The 18,456-nt window shown below is 39.5% G+C and overlaps 1 protein-coding gene across 1 annotated transcript; it reads right to left on the bottom strand.

Moving 5' to 3' along the window:
• Window positions 1-1,925: 1,925 nt before the first annotated feature.
• Window positions 1,926-18,075, bottom strand: lrrc8aa (leucine rich repeat containing 8 VRAC subunit Aa). The gene is made up of 3 exons (XM_003451455.5): window positions 17,893-18,075; window positions 8,714-10,838; window positions 1,926-6,567 (listed from the first exon to the last, which is right to left on the bottom strand). The coding sequence occupies exons 2-3, from the start codon at window positions 10,826-10,828 to the stop codon at window positions 6,292-6,294; spliced, it is 2,391 nt and encodes a 796-aa protein (XP_003451503.1). The 5' UTR covers window positions 10,829-10,838; window positions 17,893-18,075; the 3' UTR covers window positions 1,926-6,291.
• Window positions 18,076-18,456: the final 381 nt, after the last annotated feature.

The raw sequence follows: 18,456 nt of genomic DNA, 5'->3' as shown, positions 1-18,456 counted from the left end.
AGTACTACTGGTTAAATCTAATGATATGCTAAGAACAGTCATGTGAATAAAGTCAAAATAAAAGCATCCGACCAGAGCAAATACAGTGCACATTACATACTGAAAGAGCTTCCATCCCTTGCTTTCTTGTCAGACAGAATAGATGTCCTCATTTTGTCCAATCACCCATTCGGGATTTGCTTTAGGGGGTTGCAAGTAGAGGTGAAAGAAGGAGGCCTAGTTATAGGTTTTACTTCAGTAAAAATAGCAAAGCAGCCACCAACACTCATTTTCTTATTGTTATTACAGATGCATGAACAGATTTCTACCTACTTTACTTCAATGTATTGCATCATAATTATTCACCAGAAGTATTTGAGAAATGGTGAATTTTAGATGATTATTAAAAGAATAAATACTTTAATAAATGCTTTGAACACAGTTCTGCTAGGAAAATGGGAAACAGGTTCACCTGTTTACTGAAATATGTACAAATAGACATAGAAATACACTATATAAGGCAAACACAGTTTTTACTGTTCTAACACGTTTGAAATTCGTTCTTTTCTTTTCCTATAATTTATTTAAATACTCTTCTGGAATATTTCTCCAGGTTCCTTGCAGGACATTTAAAGCTCTTCTTTGGATGTTGACTGCCTTCTTTTTCCAATCTCTGTCAAGATGATCCCACACTGGTTTGATAATGTCAAGGTACAGGCTCCGGGGAGGCCAATCCATGACTGACAGCATTCCACTGTGTTTAAAAAATAATAATACTAAATTAACAAGAAACTTAATGTCTGTGATAAATAGTGCTGGAGTAAAACCATCGGAAAACCATCCAACGCTGGACACAAAGCTGCCTCCTAACTCAGAGCAAGCAGACGGCTCAGTCACACGAGTAGGACATCCACCTCCTTCCATCTACAAAAAATACATCAGTGGCTGCCTGATGATTGCATTTCAAGTTTTGCAAATAATTGCTGTCTTATTGCTAGATGCAGACAGATTAACAACATGTCGCCATCAGTCTGAATGGGTCTTTGTCAACTCTAGGGGACTCAACTCAGTGGCTGCCAGCTGGTTGAATTCTGGTTATATTCCTTTAAAACAGAAAAGCTGCTGAGTGAAAATGTAACAAATGAGTTAAATATGAATTAGACAGCAAAAGAAATGTGAGTTTTGATGATTTTTCACAATATCAACATTTCATGCAATTGCCAACTTGACCCCATTCAACTCATTCACAGACTGACTCCAACATATGGCAACATTTTTTTTTCTTTTGTTACAGTGTTGGCAGGCTTAACAGTCTCATTTTACATTTTTAAATAAAAAAATGTAAAATGAATAATGTTTTAATTGAATAAAACCGATATTGAAAAAGTTTAATTTTGAGGATATAATTTGCAGTTAAAAAGTGATCAATCGCAGTATATGTTACTGCAATACTCTGCAAACTGCAAAATATTGTATCGTGAGTGAAGTATTGTGGGGTGTCTGGTGATTCCCACCACTACTGAATATAGCCATGCAACCGTAATTCTACTTAATAAACTGAGAAAACTCTATTCTAATACAGCTCTCTAAAAGAATCACATGGTGATTAATAGGACTGGAAAGTAAAAAAAAAAAAACTACTATGATCTATATTTACAATGTGCAAAAAAAATCTGAGAAGGAAAAAAACTGTTCAGTAAGAGTGGATACAAACCAGGGTCATCTCAACCTTTCCTACAACAAGTGCAGCAAAGGGCGTACACTGACAACAAATTGTTCTTCTCTTAGTCAGTGGCAGCACAGTGTGCTGCTAAAAATGATTTTGCATACTCTGGATGTTCCACTTCCGAGGAAGAGAAAGACAAGTCAGACGTGAGCAGTAGCAAAGGTCTAACAAACATGGCGCTCAGGACTTGAGCAACAATCATCCACGCACTCAAGAAGCAGAATTTTAACTTGAATTTTATTGTCATATGTTGTAATGGTACAAAAGGAGAGCCTGAACATTAGGCAGAGTTCAGTTGTCCATTGTTACAGACGTCCCACTTAAAAAGCCAGTGTTCAGTCCACTTGGCAACAATTAGTAAAAGGCCTTGTGATACAGACAGTGCTGAGTGAAACAAGTCCGTCCATCCAACTTTTAGTTTACATTTAACGTTGCTCAGGTTTAAAAGCGTTCCTTCCAGTATCAATGCACACATGCTTTCAAATGAAATGGATGGAAATGAACCGTTTTCCCTGATCTACAGGCATCAGAATACAGAGATGAATTGTACAGCGCAGATACAATCATGATTTATGTTCCATACACAGGCAGATGTGAATATAATGCAACCATGGTAGTTTAAGAATCTAGGGCAATGAAAAGGAAATGAAACCGTCTGGAAATGTACACTCTTGGGAAATATTAACAGATGATGTGGTGCTGTACACAATGCCCACACTGGAGGGTGAGCTCACCTCCATTTACAGTAAGTCAAGATTGTCGAGAGTCGTTTCTGCCCTGTTTTGTTTATTCAAAAACAGCAGTGTCCAAAGGGAAACCAGCAGCAATATGAATGATGATTATGAGCAAGAAAAAAACTGACCAGTCACACTGCTTCACACAAACACTGCTTAAGTGATACATAATTTAGAAAAACACAAAAGGAATAGGGAAAAGCTGGAAAATAACAAAAAAGAAGAAGAACAAAAACAAGAAAAGCTTTTATACGCACTGACTTAATGTGTTTGGGTGAAAATGTGCTGAGACTGTATCTGAAACTGCTAGAGTTTTCATGTAACCAAGGAGCACGTATGAGTCATCAAAACTTCCTCCTTTTGGTTTTGTGGGAATGTCTGACTGACCTTTTCCTCGGACCTTCACCTGATTCACTAACAGAAAAGGGAGTGGGCTGAAAATTAGACGCATGAGTCAGAGGGAAGTGACGGTGAAGGACTGTACAGCCGAGTCACGGCTCTGAAGGACACGACAAAAATGACCAAGGCAACTCGTCACCATAATATTTGTGCGTATGTGTCCAAACATATGCACGAAAAACAAACAAACACCCAGATAAAAACATACTCATGGGAATTTTGGCAAAGTAGTGTGACAGGGAATGAGTTCCCAACAATACTCTAAGAATGATCGTTATGGCACCATCCATCTTCGCGAGTTATACTGACTTTACAGGCTCTACTAGGAAATAATTTAGGTTTTTATATATGTCTGAACTTCCAGAACTAATGATGTGACCCACATGTTAAGGCTAAAATTTAATAACAAAAAATGTACATACAGTTGTTATCCTTGGGCTCAAATCAAGCAACCAGTGCTTTGTAAATTTAAAGTCTGCCATTAGAACGCAACAATATTATTGCCCGATATTAGCTATTTGCCAATCTATCGGTATTGGTATTTACAACAATGTTGTTGATAAATGAAAATTAAAAAAAAAAAGAGAGAGAGACAGGAGAAACATCCTTCAACCATGTCATGAGTGTTGATGCTGCATAGATTGTCCACCAGAGGGCAGTCTACAACTTCCCTTTCGTCAAGGCGCGTTTGGAACGACGCAAACACAACAGCCGCCTGATCCAAGCAGAGCGTAGGTGAATAAATAATGACACATTAAATACATTAGGATAATCTGTTTATGTTTAGTGTGTTTGAAAGAGAAAAGAAAAATATCGGAGTATTGGCTTTTTAAGTCACCAAATATCGGTATCGATATCGGTCGGGCCCTGTCTGCCATTAGTACCACTGTACACTGCTTAAGTGCTGTGTGCAAACAGAAATCTTTACAGACAACCTAAAGGTGACTAAGGCCAGGTATTAGTGCTTTGAAAGTGATACTTTCCTGAAATAAAAACCTTAATTAGCAATAATAGGAATGCTATGTACTGGCAACAACGAAGAACAACACGACACATTGTTTTTAAAAAATAATAATAATCAATAATCAGACTAGATGCGCTAACTCAGAGTAAACTGTCAGTTATAGCCCAACATCATATACATATCTATGTTACTACATTATTTACTTGCCTATTTTTGTGGATTGTTTGGCAGGCCAGCAGGTCAACAGTCCCTATCTGCATACCTGGCACAGCTCACGTTTATCCTGCATGATGCAAGCAATTCAATTTAAGCATTCAATCCTTTCCAGAAAAGCTGAGATTTCCTTTGAATGACTCGCTTTCTCTGGCATCGTTCGCTTTTTGCTTCCATCAACAATCTCTGCTTGCAACGTTAGCACTAGTCGCCCGTCAGCTCACCCAAAGCTAAGGCTCCTATTTGTGCCTTTTAAGACCGTGTGGGAGCGCTTTACTAGTTTCCCCTACAAGGACATTTGGATTCAGTCAAGGCCTCAGTAAACAAAATATACCGTGAACAAAGGTATAATTGTATCATTAGAGTTAACCTTCCTTTAAAAAGCTTGAATCAAAAGAGAAAAACAGCAGGTAGGAAGAATACGATACACGTGAAACAAACACATTAAATATTTCAGCTATACATTTTACAGCACAAGAAATAAAAAACAAGCCAAGATTGTGATGTTTGCAATCATTCCCGGGGTATAAAGCTTGTAAAATCTAAGGCCATATTAGCTGCAAGAGATGCTTGGCTGGGGTAAACATGGCAGAATTAGTCCAAATGATGCTATTAAATCCAAAGGCCTTAATAAGAAAAGTGTTTCAAGCAAACCACGCATGTTACATTAATTTGGTCCATAGATGCTGGGAATCACATATTGCATGTTCATTTTCTCTCTCTCTCTCTCTGCAAATGTTTCCCTTCTGTTGTTTGATCTAAATGTTTCTCCACTCTTCCATTTCCTGTTTGTCCTCATCTGTCACTTAGATAAACAGATTACATAAAAGTGTCTGCTCTTGAAGCTTGACTCAACTCTTCTCAAACAGGAAGTATCTAAATTTTCCATTTTCACATCTAAAGTTCATTTCGTTTGGGAGTCCCACACATGTAAAGCTTGACTAAAGCTTCATAAATCATATGGCGCGTTAAATAAAAGAAGAAAGAAAAGAAGAAAAAAGTACCTTCATTCTTGTTCATTATTTAGTCGATGTGTGATTAGCAGTGTCTAAGCTCCATATATTTTAATTAAAAAAAACAAAACAAAAAGAAATCTGCGATGACTTGTAATGCAAGGACAGCTAACCATGTAATTACACTGTAATTAAAACATAACAAATAAAAATAACAATAATATGGGTAAAGCTTTGACAATTTTTTAAAAAATAAATGGGAAAAACCCCCAAAAAACTACATGTCTACTGTGCATAACATTACATTCCATTATTCACCATAAAACAGCCCTTCTCACAGGCCCAAACATGATGCTAATGTACGGTACAATTTAAAAGTACACCAGAATAAATTCTTTGCCTTTTCCCAACACATTACAAGGTGTCATATTAAATCTGATAAAGTAATACACTCAAAAAAATATAATGCTCGTAGAAACAAAAAGATTCAAAGAAAAAAGATGAATTTGTCCACCATAACTTCCCATGCAGTTAACAAACAGCCTGCATCACAGACTGATGTTATAGTTTAACAACTGCAGGGTATTTAGACAGTGAACTGTAGAGTGTGTTCCCATTTGTTTCCACTGAATATTTGACAGCTTTGTTTCTTTGAAGTCCGTCTTCCGAGCTAAGGCCTAAGCTGTGAGATCACCCGTGAGATGATTTGCTAATCTTCATCAAGTCATTTTGTCTACGTAAAAAGATGCCTCTGAGCAAGTCGAGCATAAAGAGAGCCAGAAGGAAAAACAACACGGCGAAGCTTCATGCCTCAACACATCGGCTATCAGTTGCGCTGTAATTCGTTCAATTACATCTGCTAGCACAGTGAGGCACGCTGCACCTCATCTGCAGATATAACCGTATAAAACTCAAAAGTGATTTTCAGTCTCGAGGCCAGAGAACGTCAGGCTAACACTCTTCTGTGCATATTTCCTGTTGATAGTAAAGTAGTGATAATCAGCACATGTAGATCACTGGCGAGGTTGAATCGTGCAAAGTTTAAATAAACGGGTTTGCTTTGGACAGTTCCTATTGTGGCATGCATACTCAACATCACCTGGATGAAACAATGAAAGGCCACAATACCAAACCACCTTTCATCACCAAGCTAGGTTATGAGATTATTCCACTGGCAGGCGTGAGACTATACCAAAAACCATCACTTTCCTGTGCCTGTTGGGCCAGAACTGCTGCATCTCCTTCAAAGTTTCACAAAATTTCAATGCTTCTTCGTTCTCTGATCAAACTTCTCTCGTCTGCAGCTGTCCACAGTGGTTCGGCTCAGGCTTGCTCCTTATCGGCCCTCCACAGCTGCTCTTTCACTTCTGTGGGAAGCGTGTTGAACAGGTCCTCCTCCACCACCAGGCTGCTCTTCTTCAACAGCCGGCACTCGCCGAGCTCTACCGGAAGACACTCCAGACGGTTCCCTCGCAGCTCCAGCTGAGTCAACCCCGTCAGTTCCCCAAAACGTGACGGCAGAGTCTGCAAGCAGTTGTTCCCCAGATTCAGAGTACGAAGTTTCTTACACTGGAAGAGCTCTGGGGGCAACGTCTCAATCTGAAATGGAGAGGAAAGGAGGAGGTTGCAGTTACCCCGGCCTGCTGAAGCAGTTACTAAGCAAAAGATGTTTCACATAATAAGCAGCTCAGTTATAGATCACATTAATTTCAGATGCTAACCAATTAAAAACACGACAAACAGGCAGGATCACAGGAACAAAACCAAAAGTAGGTTAAATCTAAGCCTGCAGTTATATATGGGTAAACACTGTGTAGGCCAGTATCAGCTTTGGTGACTGCTATGAGCTACAACATTTACTATAGCAACTTAAAGACGGTTAATGATGAGATAAAAGACTTCTAAACAGCAGGGTTATTTTATTTATGATAACCATAAAATAAAGCATCTGTAAAGGCGATTGACACAGAATCTCTTACTCTCTTAAATCTGATTTGATTGGTTCAAATGTTTTGCCAGGTTTGGTTAATTTCAGCTGTTCTTGGATGCCGGCTCTGAGAGTTGCGTATCACACCAGTAAAAAGAATCTAAGCATCATTTTAGATTACTTGTAATCTTTTGTTAAAGCCTTATTAAACAATTCTACTAAATATAACTACTGTGTGCATTTTTAACCAGCTTAGTTTAGGTAGCTGGAGTGCGAGCTATTAACAAAGAAACTTGTCCTTTTACTCGGGATCAACCGGGCAGAGGACAGCTGATGTTTACACAGCTGATGTTTTATTCAAGTCTTATCGGATTTTTTAAAACGATACTACATTTGACCAATCAATGTATGCAACCAGGTCTTTCAAAGCTTAGCTAAAAAAACATTCCCACGTCCCACGAGTTTTGCACTCAACAATAAAGCTACGGGTTGACAGAACAATTTTACATCCGATTATGAATTTTACGCAGGATGCCCTTCCTGACACAACACCATAAAGAGACTAGTCTCCATTCTGACTCAGCAACTTACACTATGGAGCAAACACATAATAATATGTAAAACTGTACAACTGGAATTTAATCTCACTCAAATTTGATATTTAGAACAATAAAATAACAGTGGGTTTGCAATCTAACCACCAGAACGTGACACAGGCAAAGAATTTCACAATTTGTGCACGTCTGCTAAAGACTTAAAGGTTTGAACAAATTTAGGACTTGAGTTTGCTTTGTGTACCATGAACCTCTGTTTGAAAACAACAATGCAGTCACACTCTGTTAAAAACTTCTAAACATTAAAAACCTTTTTTTTTTTATTTGGATAGATAATGTGCTGGAAGTTTAAAGAGGATTTTAAGGAAAAGAGGCCCCGGGAGCCCAAAACATCAAAAGGACCCCATTTAATGGAGCTATTTGTAACCGCACACAAACCTGCTGGAAGCTATTTTCAGCATGCAAGCGCAGTAGAAAGTCTAGTAAAACAGCAGTAATAATAACCTTTACTGAAAAACACATGATGCTGTATGCATGCTCAGTGTTCAAAACAGTACTATCAGGAGAATTCACCAAGTGTTTCTTTAAATTCTCACAGTGAACGAATGTGAATGAAATGCCCCAAAGCAAATAACTGAGTTATGGCTTAAATGATCTCCTTCACCAGAAACCACAGGCTCCAATCCAACTGTGAATTTTTAGCATGATTGAACATGTTAATGAAAAATAACCAAGTTAATGATAATCTGCCACCTTAACACAGTGAGGGAGGCTAGATTTGTGGAGAAAAGCCACACATTATACAAATAATACCATATACGCTTTGTAATAAATACATAGCAATGACACATTTTGGTTCGCTTGGAGTTCACTTGGATTTTTTTGAGTGTGAAAAGAAGCCAAACCACAGGAAAAAGCTACAAGTTTACAAATTCATCAACTAATTTGGACCAGCGTAAACAAACTATAAAAGCGCCCTTAGACAAAGACTTGGACAGCTGTCAATATACCTGGGTGGCCCACCTAAGCAAAGTCTTTGTATGGGAAGCACTACAGTCCTACTGTTATCTTCAAAGTCATAATTCTACACCAGGAACATCTAGGTATTTATAATGGCTGACCTTCGTCAACAACTTATCAGGTTTTTAAGTTAACCTTACTGTCATCTATGAGAAAGATAAAGGGGTGGAAACATGACTACAGAATGACAGAACTTGAGAACTTTTACTAAAATGAATAATTTAAGAAATTTTTCGCTACTCACCCTGTTTGCGGTCACAGCAAAATACTGCAGGTTCTGGAGGAAACCCACATCTGGGTGGATGCTGGTCAGATTGTTGTGGCTTAGGTCTAAGAAGCGCAACTTGCGGCAGAAGAAAAGCTGGCTGGGGATCCTCTCTATCTTGTTCCTATTCAAATAGAGCCTTTCCAAGTTGGTGAGTGTTCCAATCTGAATGGGGATATAGGCAATCTGGTTGTACCAGAGCTTCAGGCACACGAGGCGGTGCAGGTGCTGGAAGCTGATGATCTCCTCTATCGTCTTCAGATTGTTGTCCTTCAGGTCGATCTCCTGCAGGTTGTGCAAGCTAAAGATGGAGTGCGGAATACGTTCGAGATCGCAACGAATGAGCTCCAGCTCAGTCAGGTTGACCATTTTCTTCAGGCTGTTGAGCACCATTAGTTTGGTTCCCTCATTGTTGATGGACAGCTTCTGAAGGTGCACACCCACATCCGTTACCACCTGGGGAAGCTTAGTGAGGTTGCTCTTAAGCCGTAGTACTTTGAGACTTTTGAGCTCTCGGAGCCCATCGATGACAATGTAACGATTATTCTCAGCACTCAGGTTCCCGGTTAGATGCAGCTCTCTGAGATTCTTCAGGCTGTAGATCCACAACGGGATCTCCTTGATATCAGTGAACTTAATGTGAAGGGACTTCAGATTCTCTCGTAGGAAGGCCAGAGCTGGAGCCTCAATCTTAGCTGGGGTGTGATAGAGCCACATTTCTTTTAGGTTGGAAAGCTGGGCGATGATTGGAGGGATAGTAACATCTGGAATAAGTTCCAGCTTGAGCACCTCTAGTTCAATCAGATCAAACACCGTGTCTGGAATCCCACTGAGCATGAAGAGGTGCAGCTCCAGCTTCTCCTGGGAGTTCTTGGTGATACGCTGCCGCAGCTTCTCCAGTGTCCACTCATTGTTCAGGTTGAGTTGCCTCAGCTTGTTTTCACTCACCTCTGACAGAAACACAGCGAAGCGCTTGGAGTAAAGAGGGTCATACTGATCTATCATGTGTAGCATGAAGGCAAAGTCGTTCTTTACATCTGGGATGTCGCTGTAACTGCTTTCCTCGCGGATCGCTTCAAAGGAGTATCGTTTCAGGGAGCGGCTGAGCATCCAACAAAGAGTGTACATGCAGATGAGTCCATAAACCACCACCAGGGAGATGTAGAAACAGGCCAAAATCCTGAAAAGAGTTGCTAATGGATGAGCGCAATGGAACGAGCTGTACCCGGTTAGATTCTGAATATTCTCTGTGCACAGCACATTGAAGCTGATGTGTTTTACATAGTGGGCTGTGTAGCCAATTATCAGTATAAACTTTATTACCTTGATAATGGTCTGACGTATATAAAGGCGGTACACTATATCACCCTCCTCTACATGTATTCTGAACTTCTTAACCTTTTCAAAAAGGGCCTTGGCCTGCTCCCCTTCCTTTTTATCTAAAACTCCAGTTTCAGAGCGATCAACAATTCCTTGTTCAATTCTGGACTTTGTTCGTTGGAGCATGGGCACACTGGCCTCAACATCCTCGCTCACGCTTGAGGTCTTTTTGTCCATCGAACCATTCATTTTCCCCACAGGCTTGGGGTCGCTCTCCTCCACCACGGTCTCAGACAAAGCTCTGGTTGTCCATGGGGAGTCGAAGCACTTGAGGAGGATGGAGACAAAATGCTCCACTTTAGAGCTCGTGCGGGGGAACTTAAACCAGAAGTTACTGCAGGCCAGGAAGATTAGAGTGTGGAGTAGCACCAGATAGGGGAAATACTTGGCAAACCAGTGTAGTTTTTTCTCATAGCAGACTGCGTCTACATAGTTATACTGATGTCGGTCGAGGTCATACTGAATGCCTTTGGGTTCCGGTGAGTAGTGAGTGGTCAGATTCGGCATGGGCATGACCTCGCACGAGTCATTAACGACCCACTTGCAAGGCAGGCAGATCATCTTGTCCTGTGTGACCTGCAGCGTCCCGCCGAACACCGCAATCATCAGCATGACGATCGAGATGTAGTCGGTGAAAACGTCCCACCATGGCTTCAGGATGCGGTACGCTGGCTGGGTGTCAGCAAAGTACCGGAGCTCTGTGACGGGAATCATGATGGTTTATCTAAAAAAAGCAGAGACAACAGAGGATTAGTTCAATACATGTTAGGTTAAACTGTGTTTTGAAAACCTTAATGCTTTGGGGCAAAACTTGGCATAAATTACACTCAAAATATTATTCCTGCCTGTTGGCAGCTGACCTAGACCTCAAACTAGGTCATATTAATTTATTATTTGATATAAACAAATAAAATATATAAAAATAATTCCCTGGCTCTGATTTCTAAAGCGTGAATATTTTAAGTTTTTTCTTATGAAATCCAGCTGAATAGCTCTGTTTTTCTTTGACAGCTTCTATGCCAGTTTCTGGGATATATGCCAACCATTGTTTTCATTAGGAATTAATCCTCTAATTATTTCCTCCTTTATTATCTCTAAAATGCCATGAAATAGTTAAAAAAATGTCCACTACGGTTTCCTGAAAGGATACATTTACAAATTACACTCCAAAACCATGACAAAGTCAGTTTACAAATACATAAAACAGAGAGAGTCTGATGGTGCACTGGAGAAGCAAATGTTTGGATGGTTTTTTGCATGAAATATGATTCAAATTATTAAACCCTCTATACAGTGGAAACCCATATTCCCAACAGAAATCAAACCTCTTGCCACAGAGTCTTTGAGAATATCACAGCACTCTTTGCACTAAAATTAGGACTAAATGGATACCATAATAACATCACCATTTCATAGAGCAGGATAAACACAATCCTTTCTTTTTACACTGCAAAAATAGAAGAAAGCCTGCTCTAGTTTTGCCCTCCAACTCTTACTGCATGTCAATATTGATGCGAATATTTAAAAAAGTCATACAGCAAATGAATAAATTCCACACATACAAGTAACACTAATCTAAAATTTGCCTATTATCCTGATGTAGCCCAACAAGCACCTATGAGCAAAGAAGTGGAGGTTACCAGACTAGAAACACACAAAACACGACAGTTATGATAGCTATTTGTCCTACAATTACACAAAAGGCCTCCTGAGCGTCTCGCATGGGACACAGCACATTGCAGAGGCAATAGCAGCACAGACCCCGAAGCGGGCATGTTCATACAGACTGTACTGCTACAAAGCCCTTTCTCAGAATGAATATGTTTTAACATGCTCCTCCTGACAGAAAGGTCCATGAAGGAATGTATTTTCCCTAGAAGCTATATAAAATCCTGCAAAAACATCTTAAACATATTTCATGACTGTTTTGCCAGAAAAAGTGAATGATCCAAACGAGCAGGAATACTTAAACTAAAATCAAGAAAAACAACTTGAAAATTCTCCTGACAAAAATGAAAGCTAAACCCATCATAGAACACAAAGTTGCTGCTGATCACACGAAAACACAACCCAGGAGTGAAAAACTCCTGAGGCTTGAGTATGTGTGTAAAAACCACAATCAGGCATCTTCTTCACACAGTAAACAACAACAGAGTGAACAATAAAAATTAGAGCAGTCAAGCAGCTTTTTTTTCATAATTCAATATGTTTCAAAGGATGATATTAACCCAAGAAAAAGCTCCTACACAGAATATAGTTTCATGTGGACACAAATCTGATAGTAGAAGAGAAAACAAATCAACTGTAATAGCACTACTTATTTTTCTTCTTATAACAGCAGGGAAGAATCAAAAACAACAAACACTGCATCTCCCTGTTTGTTCCACCACCCCCTACCTTATGAAAGAAGATAGCTGCGCAAGTCCTCACAAAAAAGCATTGTTTTTTATCCAGTTCAAACCAGAATGGCAGTGGAGTCGCTGTGGGCCTCCTTCGTTAGGCCTCTGCTTTGCTTCAACACAGAAATTACAGCACACTGAGACCCCAACAGCTGCCACAATACCCTTAATTGTAACCAGTCAGATGGTATTATTCCACAACAGGCTATCTTTGACTCCAATGCAGTATACACTTCCCTGTACCACAACAGATTCATGACAAGAGCATTTGACATGCTTAACTTTAAAATGTGACAGATGGAAATTCTGGTCTTGCAATACAGTGAAACTGCTGCATATTTTCACTTTCATGTCTTGAAGTCATTGGTGTGTCGTTTAGATCCCAAGTTTGCCGCAATAAGCTCATATAAACTCTAAGTTCTATGTAACATAAACTAATTGCCAAGATCTTCCAAGAATTTCACGCCAGGCTCTGAAATAACCTTAACAATAATAATGGATGATCCGGTGAGGTCACAATGTGCCACTAATATCTTTAATTCAAAAGAACATCCGAGGTTTGTTTCACTTCATCCTGGCACAGGAAAATAAACACCAGTCTGCAAGCAGCTTACCTTATCTCTGAACCACACTACACTTTTCCAGAATCATCCCTCTAATAATTTCAACCAAGGACTTTTCTGAGGAACTGAAGAACTTCCTGTCACTATCCCTGGTGTAAAATAAAAAAGGTCAAGACAGGATAATATAGTGACTGTGTTCTAGGTTTCTTGTTTGCTATGTTACCGCAGTACATTTCTCCTGAATTTCGTTCTCAAACAGAGATGCCTTTGTGCAGGCGAAGTGCAGGTGACCCTGACCACCGCAACAGCCAGTGCATTACAGAGCCAGATATAATTTCCCTCAAGGACACTAGTGTCCATTTGGTTTGTCACAAAAACAAACGGACATGCCTCTTTTGCAGTATATAATGGACTTTCCTTTAAAATAACCCCAAGTAACCCCAAGTAGCTTTAAGTAATATCTGACAGCTAATCTCAGAAAACTAAATGAATAACTCTAGTGAGGAAAAAAAAACCAACCCTCTTCCTGTGGGGCTTAAACTTAAAACCCCACAGGAAGAAGTCGCAGTACCTGAATGTGACTGCCAAAAGGGGCCTTAAGATTAGCTATTAATGCCTTTTTCAGTCACTGACACAAAAAATGGGGCGTTGCTTACCATTAACGAAGTTGCAAAAATAAGTTTGTGAACCCTTTGGAGTTACCGTATTTGATTACTCATTAAATGTGATCTGATTTTCATACAGTCACAATAATAGACATAATCTGACTAAACTAAAAAAAAAACTAAAAAAAACAACGACAGTTGTAATAACATTTATAGTGAGTGAACACGATGCTAACAATTTCTTCAAATGCTACTTGGAAATGTTCCAATTGAGGACCTGAAGGACCTGAAGTATAGGTTTGTACGGGTGCCACTCCCTACTGCTTCTCAGGATAGATTTTTGGTGGTAGGCATACTTTAATACCAACAACTTTCCAAAGACCTCAAAAAAATAAAGAACTGAAGGACTTTCTAAGGACGTATGGTCATCATCAATGTACACATACAGGCAGCGCAGGACAAGAGTGTGCGTAGTGCAAAGATCAGAGCACAGCACGCAATCGTGAAAGAGATGAGAAAAAACCCAAATGGTAACAAAAAAGAAAAGGAAAAAGAAAAACGTGCTATAATCTTTGTTATGTGTCCATGATGAGAAAACACTGAATAAGATGGTGTTAACGATGGACAGCATGTCTCCAATGTGCTTCGAAGCCCACTGAATGTGCACACAACACCTTTGGGAGAAACTTTTAGTAGACAGAAGGGACAAAGTTGAACTTGTTGGCAAAGATAAACAACATGCTTTGAGGGAAAAGGGCACTGTATACTAAGGCTAAAAGCTCAACTCAACTAGGCTGGATATTTAAAAACTCATATGATTTTTGAATATTCAAATAGTAATTAAAAAATTAGATACTTTATGCCTTAAAATATAAAATTCCTTGTTTTTTTTACTGGCATTTGCAAGGATATAATACACTACTATCACCCAAAATGGATGGTAATGCACATGCAATGCCAAATACAGTGAGAGCTGTCAAAAACCTTCAAATAGAACTTAAAAAATAATGCAGCAAAGCTAGCATATCACAAGTCTGCCACAACTATACAACAGTCATCAGAGAGGAGTATGTTGGAAGGACGTCTTTGTAGAATATTATATTTGATTACAAATGCCTGTTAATCCAAACCTTGAAGCAGGGTGGAGGTAGCATTATGGGTTGGAACTGTTTTGCAAGTTCAGAAGACTTTCCAATCGAAAACACTGAATTGAATTCAGTGTTTAATTCAGCAGTCTACGAGCTGAAGATTATGAAAGGTTGGGTCATACAACAGAACACTGATTCAAAACATACAAACAAAATAAAGATCAGCCCATGTCTTAAGCCACCACTAATTTCTTTAAATTTTGCTTCCAAGGAGCCAGTCTTTATTGTATCTGTTTAAAGTGGTCATGAGTAACAATTCTCAAGCTTTCTGAAGATTTTTCAAAACATTTTTCTTAAGTAACTGGCTGCTTTTTGATTAATTTTCAGTTCAGTCCAAGTATCCGAGTATTTTGGGAGAAATTATTTTCGTTTATTTGTTTATTTACTTCACTTAACACTGACCTATGACTCACTCAAGCATAAACAAGACACCTAACTCAAGGGATGAACGAGTGTTGTGTCTACACATAGCAGACAGCTTAGCAACAAACTAATTTTAAATTGTATCTTTCAACGGTTCGTTACTATTTTTGCTCCAAGTTGATTGCCAAATAGCCATTAGCTAAAAACTTGGCATACCTCAGCATGAAGAAACTGCACAAGTAGAGGGCAAAAGAAGAAGTTTCAGGCATAAAAATAATTTTGCAGTATATAAAAAATGAAAAAAATCCAGCAAAGACGTGCCTGAGGACCTGAGGCTGTCAAGAAGCCATTTTTAAGGAAGGGAAACTGAGAAAAAGCTGAGGTATTAGATATGAGCTCAGCTAAAAATCAGTGACAGCTGGTCTTATGGAGTGACGAATTTGAAGCTTTGGGGTCAAAGTGTCATAGGCATGTAAGGAGGAGGTCAGGAGAGAGGTACAACTAGGAGTATCTAAAGCCAAAACACGGTGGAGGCTCAGTCATGGTTTGGGGTTGCATTTCAGCAAGGGGTGTTGGGAATCTTATCAAAACTGATGGAATTATGAAAGCACAAAAGTGCCCCTAGATTTTGATCCACGATGCAATACCAGCCAACATCCTAGAAGAGCTTTTAATTCAGGAAGAACTATTCCCGAAGACTAATTAGAGAAATTACAAGACAGTTACCTATGAGAGTTCAGGCAGTGTTGAAGAATAAAGGTAGTCATACCAAATATTGACTTTCAAGATTATTAGAAGCCACCCCTAAAGAAATGAGGTGTGGTTCAACACTTGCACAGTAATGTCATCTCACTCATGACTCTGTCTTTCCAGTTAAGATTATGACGGCCTATTAGCGTAACTTAGCTTAAGACCACATCACAACTGATTAATTCTGGCTAATTCTGAAAGGTCAGCACTTTTTTCTTGCAACTGTACACACGTGGACAGAAAGACGGACAGATACGTGCTGCCAGCACTTATTGCAGGCAGGAAGTTTTATTACATTCACTTAGATTGACACACGCTATAAACTCCTCTGTGTTTGAAACATCTCTCAATATTCCCTTGGCAACTACTTCACAAATTTCCATCTAAGTGCTGCAAACATTTATAGGACCTCCAAAGCAACAGAGAGCATCACTTTACTAATGTCTTCTACACCCTGTTATCACGCACGATACAGCAGAGATGACTAAGGAACAGCACGTTTTGGATCCTTTCACCAGTTCACAGTTGTATTACACCCAGATCTCAGGGTTGTGTCAACAGCATCCAGTCCAGGCTTGTTGCTCCAAATGTGCTGGAGTTGGATATCAATTTTAAGCGACAAGAATCAGCTTTTTTCACCATATTTTGACACTGTGTGGTCCAAATAATGAATCATTTGAAGATAATGAGGTGAGAAATCAAATATGAAAAGACTAATCCTACCTCGGTCCGATTCTAGCTTTTCAAAGGAGGATCACTGCACTTAACAATTTTTCCAGCACTTCCCAGCACTATGTGGTAATAACTCCACAACTATGTGATCTGGAGCCAGCAAGTCAAAGACATTGATTAGTTTCCTGTTATTATTTTTCATTTTAGCTAATATTTAGTAAATCCTGATAAAAGTCTACATTAGGCTGTTATGGGGCAGTTGAGTTTCCAGTCTACATCAGCACTACATATCAGCAGTGACAGTGTTTTCTAAAGTCACAATCCACTGATGGACTCACTCACACTTTATAAAGAGGTCCTTGACCACAAAACTCTTGCCTAGAACTCGGAAAAGAAAACGTGTGAAACTTTCGTAAAAGAAATTCAGGCCAAAAACTTGAGATCGTTCTTCACAGCCCATTTGTACAAAGCAGAATTATCACAGCTTCTGATCTCAGCCCATCTGCCCAGCCCTGGGGCATCAAATCAAGGGATGGAGAGGACATGGTCTAACTACTGCTGACTCACAAAGAATGTACACCAGTGATGTCATGCTCTCACACATGTTCACAGTATTGAGAGGTCTGAGACATAAACCATTTAAAACTACTTTATAAAGACATATCCTGATCTTATAAATTAATCATTGTAACCACATTTATGTGCCTAGCCTGCCAATGTCAATAGTTATATTTGAATCGACTAGAAAGGACTACAGCAACGCGATAAAATCCTAAGAGCTCTTACATGTATATTGTGACTCTGTAGTAATAAAAATAAGAAGAACAGCTCCTTATAAACTTAATATCCGAGAAACATCGAGTTACAAAACAGAGCTCTCCTGTTTTCCACTGCATGGCACATGCTTTGTGGCTGCTGATGGGAAAACTCCGTGTTTTAATCTGCTGTTTATAGCTTCAGTGTTTTATCAGCAAAAAACTGTTTGCGCTAAAAATCCCAGAACACCTCGCCTGGCCTTCAGCTGTGGACAAAAATGCATTTAAACAGGACTGAGAATATTTCATTAGCTTAAAAAATCAATCCAAGGCGGTAATACAGTCAGATAAAATTACATGTAATCCAACCCCCCAGGGCGACCTTTAGTTAGGTGGTCCTCTCCACAGCAAGAGTCAGCAGAGCGGGGACGGGAAACGATGTCTCATGTCGGTGCTCAGTTAGCAGTCTGCGGCAGCTAACTGGTTATATACCAAACACCCTGAAAAATAACAAAAGACCCACCTGTTTTACTAAAGCCGGTGTCTCTCGCCTCCTCCGCACTCTGGTGAAACATTTCTTAAACAGGCTTCAGAAGCTGAGGCAGCTCGGACATCAGGCCGGAGCCCCGTTACGCTGCTACCGTGGAAGAAACCCGCAATAAGGCTAGAGCTGTGCGGGACCGTCGGCTCCCACAAAGAGCTCTGTCCGAGCGGGAGGGGGGAAGTACGAAATTATACCGTTTTTCAAAATAAAAGCACAACCCTCTCACTCTCGCTCTGTCTCTCTCACTTCTGTTTTCCCCTCTTTTCTTTTAGTTTTCCTTTTAAAGTTTTATTAAATTAGATACATTAGTTAGATATATATTTACTCCCAGCCGGTCGCGTCAGATGGCTGCCCCTTCTGAGACTTCTCAGTTCTGCTGGAGGTTTTTTCCTGTCAAAAGGGAGATTTCCCACACTTACCTTACAATATAAAGTGTGTGAGACAAATGCTGTGATTTGGGGCTATAGAAATAAAATTAAATAAAACGGAATCGAACTGAACTGAACTACAGCCCTCTTTAAACTTAAATGGGCCAGTGAAAGT

The sequence above is a fragment of the Oreochromis niloticus genome, linkage group LG7 (assembly GCF_001858045.2).
Source record: "Oreochromis niloticus isolate F11D_XX linkage group LG7, O_niloticus_UMD_NMBU, whole genome shotgun sequence".
In the NCBI taxonomy this organism is placed as follows: domain Eukaryota; kingdom Metazoa; phylum Chordata; class Actinopteri; order Cichliformes; family Cichlidae; genus Oreochromis; species Oreochromis niloticus.
The sequence above is the reverse complement of the archived record's forward strand: the minus strand, read 5'-3'. Positions and strand labels throughout refer to the sequence as shown.